The sequence below is a fragment of the Dama dama genome, chromosome 20 (genome assembly GCF_033118175.1).
Source record: "Dama dama isolate Ldn47 chromosome 20, ASM3311817v1, whole genome shotgun sequence".
NCBI classification, from domain to species: domain Eukaryota; kingdom Metazoa; phylum Chordata; class Mammalia; order Artiodactyla; family Cervidae; genus Dama; species Dama dama.
The window spans coordinates 86,351,851-86,364,469 of NC_083700.1; the positions used below are offsets into that span (position 1 = coordinate 86,351,851).

A 12,619-nucleotide genomic window follows, 5' to 3' on the forward strand; every position below is an offset into this window, starting at 1 on the left:
ATTTGGAAGAAGCATTATACTTTTTGTTTACCTTTCCAAGACAGAAGTATTATACTTTTTTTTTAACCTTTCCAAGACAGAAGTAATATATACCTATATATGTATTTTTACCTTTCCATGGTTAGAAAACATTCAGGTTTCCAATTGGCAAACTGTTTTATTACACAATTGGGTGCCTCAAAGAGTAGGAAGCTCCTTCTTCCTGGAAGAATACAGAGATGATGAGCTCTAGAAGAAAATATGCTGGACTTGATCTCAGGAGTCCTGGATTCTATTTACAGCCTGCTTACTAAGTAACCTTGGGACTCTGGGGAAGCAAAAGCTCTCTTCATTGGGCTTCACATTCCATCTTCTTGCCCATCCCCACTTTACAATAAAAGCAAGCAATACGACATATTAAATCTATGAGAGGCAGCACAGTGACTTTGAGTTCACACAACCTCTTTGATTATCAGTTTCTACCTGCAAAATGAAGAGGGAAAGAATAAAAGCCACTCCCAGGATGGTTAGGCAGATATAACTGGGATGGCCAAAAAGTTCTCTCTAGTTTCTCATAAGATGTTACAGATGAACTTTTTGGCCAACCCCATAAGACATAAAGGTGTTTTATATAAATTCCAAAACACTCTACAACGCCATAGCTGGAAGACTTTTTGCTTGTTTGTTATGGGGTTTATTGTTGTTGTTTAATGGCAGCTACTGTAATAAATGAGAAAAAGCACTGGAACTTACTTTTAAGGCTCAAGTGCCATGTGACTTACTAGCCTTGTGACCATGGTCAAATTACCTAACTTCTTTGTGCACGGTTTCTCATTTGCAAAAGAAATAAATCACTGCCTTAATCACTACATTCAAAAGACAATGTACTTGAAAATATCTAGCATGGTGTCAGACACATGGCAGAGCTATAGAATGCCAGTTCCATCTGTTGGTTCAAGAAAACAAGCAGTTGGAAAGGATCTATACCCACATAGCAGGAGGCAGGCTAATGTACAAAATATGGTGGAATTAAGATGTCCTTTTGTCCATTTAATTCTGGTAAAAATATCTGAGAGTGACCGCATGAAAGTCAACTTTAACAGAAGGGCCTGTGCATGCTTCAGACCAATATATTGACCTGATCTGCTTGCCAGTGCAGCCTGGGCCATTTCAGTATGAACTGAAGTCTGAAGTGACTTCAACAAGGCCAAACACCATTTCCCATCTACATTTGGATTGGATTTTTGCTGTGTCATATATTGGTGAAAACCTTGTGTGTATCTCAGGACAGCCCCAGGGCTGCAGGCAAGTGATTGACCAAACCTGAAACTGCAGCGGGAGTGGGTGGAAACAAGCCCTAGAAGCTATTAACTAAGAGCTAATGGCATGATTACTGTTCTCTTGCTCTAAAGCATGCCCAGTCATCACTGCTTGCAGAAACCAAAGAGTGGTTTGAGACAGAATTTCAGCAATCTCAAGTGGATGTTCATAAACCTGTCTTGGAAAAATGTTCACTTGATGTATGGTCATTGTTACCATGTTCTGAAGACCATGTTCCTGCCAAACACTATGCTAGAGGCTTTATATGTATTCTCTCTAATCCTCACAAGAACCCTGTAGGGTAAATGGTATTATTCCCATTTCATGGTTGGGGAAACTGAGGTTTGGAAAGTAAAAGTATCTTGTCCACATCACACAGCTAGTCCAGCTCTGTCTGGTAGGCCCTGTGATTTCCCTAACAGGCAGTCAGGCTCAGCTTGAAAACCAAGGGCATGACTGGGTGAGTTGTTGTTCTTAAGGATAAAAAAGGATGCCAAAATGATATGCACCATGACTGAATAATCCCAAAATAACCCAAGGTCATTCATCATAAATTGTCATCTTTCTGTTCTCATTCCAAACCCTTCTTCCCAAACTGTCTCAGAAAACCTTATCGGGAAAAGAGCGGGTCTCACTTTGTCCATCTGTCCATAGGAGCCGGAGCCTCTCTATGCGCAGATCAACAGATGTAAGAAATAGCGTCGATGCGGGCTTGTGGCGGGTGCTTCAAGACTGGCATGGAAATCAGATCGCGACAGGCTCTCTTGTATTCTTTCACCTCTCGTCATCCCACGAAGAAATTCACGATCGCCCAATGGAACTCCTTTGGAAGAGGGAACTAAGAGGTTTTGGCAACCGCTGGCAGAGGTCTATGGCAGCACAAAAACAAACACACAGAAATATAAAAAAACCATCCCCAGCATCAAATCACAAATCAAGCAAGTGCGCACCCAACACATTTTCCAGGCTCTCTTAGCATGGGTTTAAGATGACCCAGTTTGTGAAACCCGAATTCTCTTTTTATTTCTCAACCTGTTGACCACTGTAAAGACATCTAATTTGGAGTGACAGGCCTCAGAGAGGTACATCAGGGTTGGCACTGACGTCATTTAGGCGAATGTAAGGTCTGTGTCACCGCAAGATGCTCATTCGTATGCCTTTCCACATAGGATGGTATAATTACAACGCTCCACAAGGCCTGGTCTGCCGTTTTTTCCCCTTTCCTTTATTAGTCATGTTTGAAATTAATGAGTGTACAAATTTTTGTATTGCTTTGACTTTTTTTTTAAGATATTGATGAAGAAATTCAATTGGGAAAAAAGAAAAAAACCCCATATGAAATGAATTCACTTGAAATCATCACAAGACAAATAAGTGGCTGATGATTCTTTTTGATTAAGAATGTTGCCAAAACAACCCTTTAAGCTCTTCTGCATCCTGGTGAAGAAAGACAGATTTCAGTTTAACCTTCACTCAGTGAGTAGGAAAGGACATCGAATCCCATTGATGAGAAAGATGAAAAGTACATCTGATTTCCTCAGAAGCTCTAAACTCTTTAAGTTCAATAAAATGAGATTTTTTTATTTTTCCGATATCTTGCTGCTGTGATGCTATGCAGACAAGTGTCTTCTCCATGTGCCATTTTCAAAGAAAAGTCATTTGCCAAATACTTCTGGTACAATCCTGGTAATGTGGTTTGGGATTTTAAAAAATCGACTTGCTAATGGAACAGTGGTGACATGAATATTCAGAGTAACAAACTGATTCTGTGGTCACGATGGTTCATCTCTATCTCTTTTTGTACATCAGAAAATTCAAATGGGATTTTTATTTTATAACTTAAAAAAAAAACAAAAAACCTTACCATTAAACTCTTTAAATATTTAAGGGAAATGGCTTTAAGGAGTTCTAATGAAAAAAAAAAATTGCCCGTTTGTGTTTTTTTTTGTAAATATAAATGTTAATGAAAATGTTTTTTTTAAATAATGCCATTACACTGTAGAGAAGGTAGCAGATTGAGTGCAGAATGTGACAAACGTGATGGGTGGGGCTCACTTTCCGGAGACTACTGTGGAGCTCTGGTAGGAATTTGGAGTTCAGGGACATCTGGCAGGATCGGTCAGCCAATCAGCAGCTAGTGATCAGGAAGGGAGCACGTGGCTCCAGCCTCTCATCTAAGTCTTTCTGTGAGAGTACAGCCCTCTCTGTAAAACAAGAAAGAGACAGTTCATGCTCTGAAGGCCTGTCCTTCAGATTCTGAAACTCCCTCCCACCTCTCCACTCCCACTGACCCTGTAGACATCACTGGACTGTTTGTATGTGAAACAGAAGAATTTAAGCTTCCTTTTTTTACATTTATGAGACAAAAAGTGCAGTGTTTGGTTCGTATGTTTAGCACATGATTTTCATAAAGAATCTATATATTTTTGCCCTACAGAGAATATTGTTCTACAGGTCAACTGTGTTTTCCTGATGTTCCTATGCAGTTACAGTATGTTGAATTGAATGGTTTAACACTAAGAAGAAACCTTTAAAGAATCATGGGGTGAATTGGATTGGGCGTGGGGGTGATTATCCTTACTTGGTTTTAAAATTTGAAAAGTAGAATTTACCTTGATATGATTGACTGCCATCGGCCTGTGTACTTTGATACTTTGTATCAACAGAAACTAAAATGATTTGGAAGAAGGTATCCTTGGTGACCAAGGAAAAAATTGAGAAGTCAAGGTAATTGTTACTGTTTGAAGCCCATGTTTTACACTGTCAGGTCACTGGAATCTAAGTGTTTTCCAGTTAATTGGCAAATGTCCATTGCAGAATAGATGTGTCACCCTAACATGGAAGGTCTGAAGAACTCGAGAGCTGAAAAGAGCCATTACCTTCCTCTGTAGCTGTCACATTTTGGTTGACATGATTTCTTTAGGAATGTGCATACTTTGGATGAGCTGATCCTTCCTTGTGAAGGGGAAAATGGGAAAGGTGTGATAACCGTGCAAGTTGCCCTGAGACCAGTTCAATTGCGTTTTCTGGGGATTTGATGAGATAGGCAGTTCCCACGGGGAAGTAACTTAAATTGCTCTGTTGTCCGTGATTCTGATTCTAAACCAGTGGTGCTATCTTCTCCCTCAACATGGTTGTCTTGAGTTTGTCTTGCAGTATCACACCCTTCCACTGATTCTGCGGGTTGCTTCTCACATATTCAAAGTGAACTCTGGCTGATGTGGCTGTTTCAGGTACACCATCTGGAGCTCATTTCATAGCGGAAAGTGACAGCCCAGGGGATTTGTCATCATTCATTGAGTGTGGGTGAAAACGTAGCTGGCTCTGAACTTAAAGAAGATGGCCCCTGTAATGCATTAAAGTGAGGGAAATAAAGTCAAGATTTTAAACTGCCATCCATGTTATCATTGGCTGAATTCTGCTGTCTAATAAGCACTGTTTGGGGAACTCGGAACCACCGTATCCTATCCCAGGAAAACAGTGAAATTCCCAAGTAAGAGCTGAGGTGCAGATACCAAAAGGCCATGGGGAGTATGCACAGTTCCAGTTAGACTGATAGAAAATCCACGTGTACAACTGTTAATTCCTCATCCTTCACTAGCACGAAATTTGTCACTTTAAATTTTGAAACCAGGGAAACACCACCTGTCATTCTGTTCCCATTCCCCATAGCTCTCTTTACATGCCGCGAGACTTTTTTGATAATTCGTACTCATCCCTGTGTCTACTGATTCCCCATCATGTAATGTACCGGGCACCTTCTTTAAAAAAAAAAAAAAAAGTTTACTCTGTGGGTTTGGTTCATTCCAATTTCTGCGTTCTGACACATATTTTTTTAATAAAGATGAGAAAGAGAAAATGACTCTTGCAGTACATTTCTAGACCTACTTTAACTTTACCTCAGATGACAGTTTGTTAACATATATGGACACATTATTTTTAACTTTATGTACAATGCATTCAACAGAACAGCAAAATTTTTAGAAATTTTCCATTAATTTCTGTAACACACCATGTAAAACTGTTACAAATAAACATGTTTGAGAACAACACCTTAGCCTGGTTTTATTCCATAAGCTTCTACTGGCTATTCAGGTTGAGGAATTGGAAGAAGAAACTGCTTCTCTCGAAACTTCCATTGGACCAGGTGAAGGCCTGTTTTCCTGGTGCAGGAGCAGAAAAAGAAAGCTCCATTGAGGAGTTAGGTCAGTTTGTCTTCAGTTCAATTCAGGTACTGGCTCCACTTGGAAAATCACAGTGAGGAATGAGGAGGCTGTTGTCAGAAAAAGCACACCCTGGGTAGATACGGTGTTCGGACCACACTTAGCGTGGGACTTTAGAAGTTGGGAAAGACCCCAGGACTTACTCTATGGACTTGTATTTTCTTCTAAAAAATTTTAAAAATAAAACAAAAAACATACTAAACTGTTGGTTAGAAGACCAAGCTTAACCTAGACTGTCAAAGAATTTGCCCCATAGTTCAAGATCATCTACTCTAAGAGACCCAAAGAATGAAGCATTTATCTTCCTTCACATTCCACACACAATCCACACCAAAAAAAACATGAAAGGAAAAGAAGTCTGGAGCTGGACCTTGACTCTTATTTTAGGTATTGAAGAAAAGAAAGAAAAAAGTGTGTGTGTATTTATGTGTATATGTATATGTGTGTATCATTTTTATTTTCTCTTGTAATTAAATCAGTTTGTTGATCCAGTAATCAGCCAGATTACAGATTATGATTAGGTCTTTGGGATGCCAAAAAACACCTCTGTTAGGACTGGTTATGTTAATGGTTGTATAAACATATGCCTTCAGTCTGGTGTCATTAAATAGAAAGTATTAAACAGATGTTACCACCAACTTGGAGAAAATGAGAGAAAGGATTCTAGCAAAATAAATTTGGGCCAGATAGAGGGAACAGCCTTCATACAGTAAGAAATGGACTGAGTTGTTAGAAGATGTTATAGAAGGCTTTCTGAATAATAGTGCCTCATACTTGTTGAACAGCTATTAGGTACCTCAAAGATACTCCATGCTAGGTGGCCATTGCCTTAGTTAATCTTCCAAGTATTAGACATTATCCTCAGTTTATAAAGAAACGGAGACTTGGAGAGATCAAATAACTTCTTCAGCTAGCCAATGGTAAAGTTAAGAAGTTTCTTTACTCACAGTTGATTTTAATTTTTTTAGAAAGCTGGATATTCACCCTTTTTAATAGTTCTAAATAGTCTTGTTGAAAAGCCTGATCGCCTATGCCTCTTCCCAGAACTCTAGTTGATCTTTGGTAAATAAGTTAGATTTCTAAGTTCCTCCAGTTGAAAATTTAAAAAACATGAGATCTTAGTATCTTTAATATGTTGCTAACTTTATAATTTCTTTTTTTAATTAGCACTTTGAAAGGGTATGTGTCAGAGGGATTTAAAAAAAAAAAAAAAAAATACACCTTTCTGCCCAGCTGGTTCAAGTTTAGCTGAAACCAAGAACTGGTGATTTACTTTCCCAACCTAAATGCATCTTTAAGAAGTGACAAATTAAAAGGTGTCCTATTTAACTGTTAGGCGGATGCCAAAATAAATCAGGCAGACATATCTGTTTTCATTTTGTGCTTGAGACAAACCCTTGTTGTTTTGACAGTAAATGGTTTTTGTTTTACTCAGAATGACAGTAGGAGAAATGCCTAGAATAAAAACAGGTTTCATTGAAATCAACCTTCAAAGCTTTGAAACCTTTTAAAAAGATGTTTAAATGCAAGGGAATTGGAGCAACAGTGCCTGAAAGACTTTTTTTTTTTTTTTTAATGAACACATGTAAATGGCTTTCAAGCCATTTAGTAGCCAGTTCTCAGTATTTATGTTAAAATCTTAATAATAGCTGCTACTCTCAGGCTGCTCCTACTGTATATGTGTCACTCATTTTCTAGCTATCATTTCCAAATTTTTACACAAGCCCTGAGAAGAAAAGAAACAGGCTCCCCATTTTACAACTTAGGAAACTGAAACTTAGAGATGTTATGAAACAGCTGTTAATTAACAGCCAGCGAGCTCTCCCAGAGGCTGTTGAGGCTCCCAGGGTCTGACCTCCAAAGTCTCTTTCCTGTCTTCCATGTTTGCTTCTGTCTGCAGGGTTTCTGAGATGTCACATGGCTCACGCACCCTCTGTAAGATACTTTTAAAGTCTATCTTTATCCCACTAAAAGTGGTGTCTGTTAGAAAAATCACACCCAGCCTTACCTGGGCTGACTTAGTGCAGAAATGGATTCTCCAGTAAAACGACTGTAGATATTTTTTAAAATGGAAACATTCAGTTTTATTTTTAAAAACAGTGATAACTCTAACCCAATCTAATGAATATATAATTGCAAAACAAAACACTAGCATTCATTTTCTCATCTAAGATACAGGGGTCTGAAGAGGGAGTCTTTTTGAACAGGTTCATCGTTTGCTGAAGAATATTAATGACTGCCAAGTGGAAAATGTCCAAATCTTCTTGCAACATGGCAGCCTCTGATGACTTGGGTCCTTAATCTTCAGAACAACCTCTTGCCACTCTGTCGCTCACACAGGGACCACAGCCTGGATAGGGAACCAGCAGGGAAGGTAGACGAGGGAACAGGCAGTGATCGGGGCTGACATCTTGTCAACAGTAAAATGCTCAGCTGTCCTTTTTCCTATTGTAAGAAACTCTACCCTGCCTCTTGGGGAGGCACCCTGAAATCTCTCTTGTTTCAGATGATAGAAGCTAGTTACCCATAGTTCACTGCCATGAGCTCAAGAACCTAGGAACTTAGTTCTTAAAGGGAAATTATTTCCTCTTACCTGTCTGTGCCCTTTCAAACCTTCATAGGTGGTAAAAGAAAGGTGGTCAGTGACCACACAGTCCATGTTCATTCTTTTAAATAAAGCAACATCATATCATAAACTAAAAGGAACCCATAGTTGATGGTTAGTCCTCTTTCATCAGAAGAGAAGTGATGCAAAAGGAAAGCAGGTAGGTAGTCAATAGTTTTCTTTCTTGCTATTATGTACTAACCTTAGGCAGAACCGGGAAAGTTGAGTATTTGACCAGATCATGCTTTGCTTCGCATTTGCCTCTCTTCTCCCAAAAGTGGAACGTACTGCCTTTACTGGTGAGTTAATGTAGTTTACAGAGGGTAGACTCTGAATTCAGAAAGGCTTGCTAGTCTATAGCTGTACCACCCTGAACTTACCCAGTCTTACCAGGAAGTCTCCACAACTTTCTAGTCGTTTGACCTCAGGTCACTGAACATAATGTTGATATGAAATGTCTTCCTTGTAAGGCTGCTATGAGACATAAATTTGAAAATTTCATACGCGGATATAGTAAATCCTTAAGTTGTAGGTGTTTAGTCCTGCCCAACTCTTTTACGATCCCATGGACTGTAGCCAGCCAGGCTCCTCTCTCCAAAGGATTTCCCAAGCAAGAACACTAAAGCAGGTTGCCATTTCCTTCTCCAGGGGAATCTGTGTGACCGAGGGATGGAACCTGCGTTTCCTGCATTGGCAGGTGGGTTCTTTACCACTGAGCCACCAAGGAAGCCCACACCCATGCTCAGTACATGTTAGAGTACAATAAAGAAAGTGATAGCTATTGTATATTTTTGTATTTAATTCTTTTACTTTGTCCTTTCACATTTATTATCCCAGAATGGCAATGGATGATTATTAACTCTATTTTATTGTCAGAGAAAAGCAAAGAAGCGTACATATATCTCTCTGAAATCTTTTTCACTGGCAAACTTTAAAGCAAAAATATATCATGGATTTATTCATGTAACAAAGAGTGATGAAGCACACGCTATAGACAAGGATCTGTGATAAGCAGTGGAGATTCAGAATTATTTTTTAAGATGTCTGTATGACTGTTCCCACTTTAAGAAGTTCAGAGTCTAGTCGGGGAAAAAAGACTACTAGGTGAGTGGAGTAGGAAGAGTGCTGGAAGAAAGGCACGAGCTAATTCTGTGGGAATGGTGGGAGAGGCTATACAGAAGCTCTGATGGTTGAGTTGTGTCTTTAAAAATGAGTAGGAGTTCCTGGTGAAGCAGTAGCAGTGGAGGCCAAAGCTGCAGCTGAACCGGCACATCCAGTGAGCATGATGTGCCCGGAGTAAGTGAAGGGAGAACATGATGCACTATTTAAGCTCTTGAATAACACAGAAAAACCAGTTTCTCAATTCATATTTCAAAGCTAAAATAATAAAACATCAAAAATAGTACCAATTATAGCCTGATCTTTCTAATGTATAATCAGAAATTCCTAAGTAGTAGCAAATGAAACACAGCTGTAAACCGTGACCAAATTAAGTTAATTCTTGGAATGCAATTAATAGGTCAAGAGAGACTGTCTCATCTTAGTGTCTGCCAGAAAGGCATCTGGTAAAATTCATTATCCTCTTTGAGAAAAACATTAGAAGCTAAAATGGTAGAATTTCCTTCACTTGATAAAGAACGTCAATCTCAAACCAATAGGAACATAGCAGTAAGACTTAAAGGTACCCACTAAAATGAGGTGGAGGTCAAGGCTGTCAACCATTACCTCTATCACCTAGCAGTATTCTGAATTTAAGGCATTTAAAATGGGAAAGTTATCAGTGTTTGCAGATAATATTTTCTAATGGGAAATATCTACCAGAAGCTGTAAGAACTAATAAATGAATCAAGGTGGTTATTTTTTAAATAAATATATAAAAATCAGTTTTCTATATTATTATAAATAACCTTTAAAATACTGTTTTTAATGGAAAAATACATTCCATAAAAATTACAAGAATAAAATAGGCAAAAGTAAATTTAATACTGATGTAAGGTCATAAGAGCTAGATATTTTTTTCATTATAAAACCCTGTAACATGGCACAGAGAAACAACAAATTCAGGGAGGAAGTTTCAAGATTATAAAAATGTCGGTTCTTAATTTGCCACAGTTCAGTTTCAATCATAATCTCAGTTCTCCATCTTCAACCACATATTTATATTCAGTAATGTTCTAAAGCATATCTGAAGAGAAAATCATGTGAGAATATGCAAGAAAAAATAAGGTAATGATGATAAACAGTCTATCAGATCTCAAAACATAAAGCTAAAATCATTTACAGTTTTTGGTATATGACAAAGAATAAAATGACCTATGAAACAACGTAAACTGTAGAAACTATCTCAAGAAATTAGTGTATAATTAATCAATGGATAGTTGAATGTATTCAGAGTAGTGGGGTTTAAGACTATTCAATAAATAAAAATGGGATAATAAACACTTAGAAAAAAGATTCTTACTTCACATCATATAGTTAATTAAAATCCACAGAAATTAAATATCAAATGTATCATATGTATCCATCAAAGCATATGAGAAAAAATGAATATTCATATACGGATAGAAAACAATCTCATAAGTCTAATACCAAATGCAGAAGATATATATTTATATAAATGTGTAGAGATTTGACTTCATGAAAATTTATGTTTAAAAAGGCCATAAACAACAGTAAAAATTCATGGAAAAATTAGGGAAGTATTATTTTTAAAACTTTATTATCCTGAATACACAGAAAGCTCCTAAAAGCTTACAGAAAAATATTTATAGAAAAGTAAAGAATATGAACAAAGAGAACCCAAAGAAGAAATGCCAAAAGCCCATAAATAATAGCTAGAGGTAGAAAACAGCAAAATATTTTATCAATAGGGAGCACATTAAATTACAGTACTTTGCAGCCTTTCTTCAAAATGAAATAAGTCTAAATAAGCCTATATGAAATAGTGTCAACGATATATAAGAGTGGGTTTGGTAAGTTCCCATTTCTATTAATAGTATAAAAACATGTATGTAGGTATTTATGTATCAACAGAAGATTTTTATTATGTTATTCATGAAACTGCTCATTCATTTAGTAAGTATCTATTGAGTGCCTCCTATATGCCAGGAGTATTGTTTTCATGGGGCAATATGAGGCTTGTGCTAACTCTGCAGTGAGTAACCTTAGAGAGGGGGACCTCAAAAGGGAGAAAACAAACTTCTCACTTCATTGTGCTTGTTGAAATTTTATATTGCTACAAACCTTATGTTTCCAATATTATTATGGGCCAAGAAGTATTTCTTTGGCTGTATAAAATTTTATAATCAAAGAAATTCATCAAGACAATGTTTTCCTATCAGATTAGCAATGATTATTTCTGTGTTGATGAAGATATGAGGAAACAGGCACCCTCAAACACTTTGATTGATTCAAAGGAATTTTTAAATCAAAATCTTAAAAAGTTGCATAAGTTTCAACATGGTAATTCCATGTATAAGACAAATTTAAAAGATGGAAATTCCCATGAAAATGAACAAATAGATATTAAGATGTTCTTCATTCATTATGTACAACAGTGAAATATTAGAAATTAAATTTCTAATACTGTGAGACTACCTAAATGTTATATCTGTAGAATGGGAGGCTATGCCTTTATTATCAGTGATAAGCTCCTTGAAGACAGGGGCCACGTCTTTTTCATTTATCTTTAGCGTCAGTAAGTATATATTTATGCATATGAGTATGCAGTCACTAAGATAATGTGGTAGAACCTATATTTTGTCTCAGCGTTCCCCATGCCATTTTTCATTAATAATTCAGTATGGCAGAGGATAAAATCATATGCACATTATGATCCAATTTTGGTTGTATAAATATACATACATTCATAGAAAAAGCTTATAAAAACTTTGGTAGTAGGATTCATATAACTTCCATTTTGTTTCTTGTGCTGAATTTTTTGGGTTTGTTTTCCAGTTTCACACATAAGTGATTTCTCACTGTAAGCTTCAAACCCTGCTAATGAAGCAGCTGATAGAGATCCATCAGTCCCCTTCTCAAAAATAAGCTGATCTTTGGCCAAGGTTTAAGTGACTCACTATCATCCTCTAAACAGGTTCAAGGGGACCATAGGAAAGACCAAGTATCCTGCCCAGCATGCGTTCTTCAAAAGAGGTGAGAATGGCATGGGGAGGGCTGGCCAGTTGTATATCTTGCATAGACAGTGACTCTGCTAACACAGCAAACAACAAAATTTCACTCCAGAACCAAAGATGTGTTAGAGATCATGGCGATCGGTAAGTTGGAATAAGGAGAGAGCACAGATTCCTGTTTTCAAGCCCTGCAATCTGCCTTTCTTCTCACTGGGGTCACAGCACCAACATGCCCCCACCTCCCCTCACTTCAAAACATCATGCCATGATCAGAAGACAACAATCCAAGTCCATCTATGAAACCCCTTGTTTATCATTTACAACTTACAGTAGTGTTGTTTTATTCAGCCTGCATTTTT

General features: G+C 37.5%; 1 protein-coding gene across 7 annotated transcripts in view; it reads left to right on the forward strand.

Moving 5' to 3' along the window:
- Nucleotides 1-12,619, forward strand: part of DAB1 (DAB adaptor protein 1) — a 338,270-nt gene that overhangs the window by 321,592 nt on the left and 4,059 nt on the right. For 4 of the 7 annotated variants that reach the window (XM_061121780.1, XM_061121781.1, XM_061121784.1 and 1 more), the window contains one exon: nt 12,224-12,282. In XM_061121780.1, coding sequence (XP_060977763.1) covers nt 12,224-12,282 — 59 coding nt within the window. Of the gene's footprint in view, nt 1-1,953; nt 5,327-12,223; nt 12,283-12,372; nt 12,562-12,619 lie in introns of those variants that run through there. The other 3 variants (XM_061121783.1, XM_061121785.1, XM_061121786.1) reach the window with 3 other exon arrangements.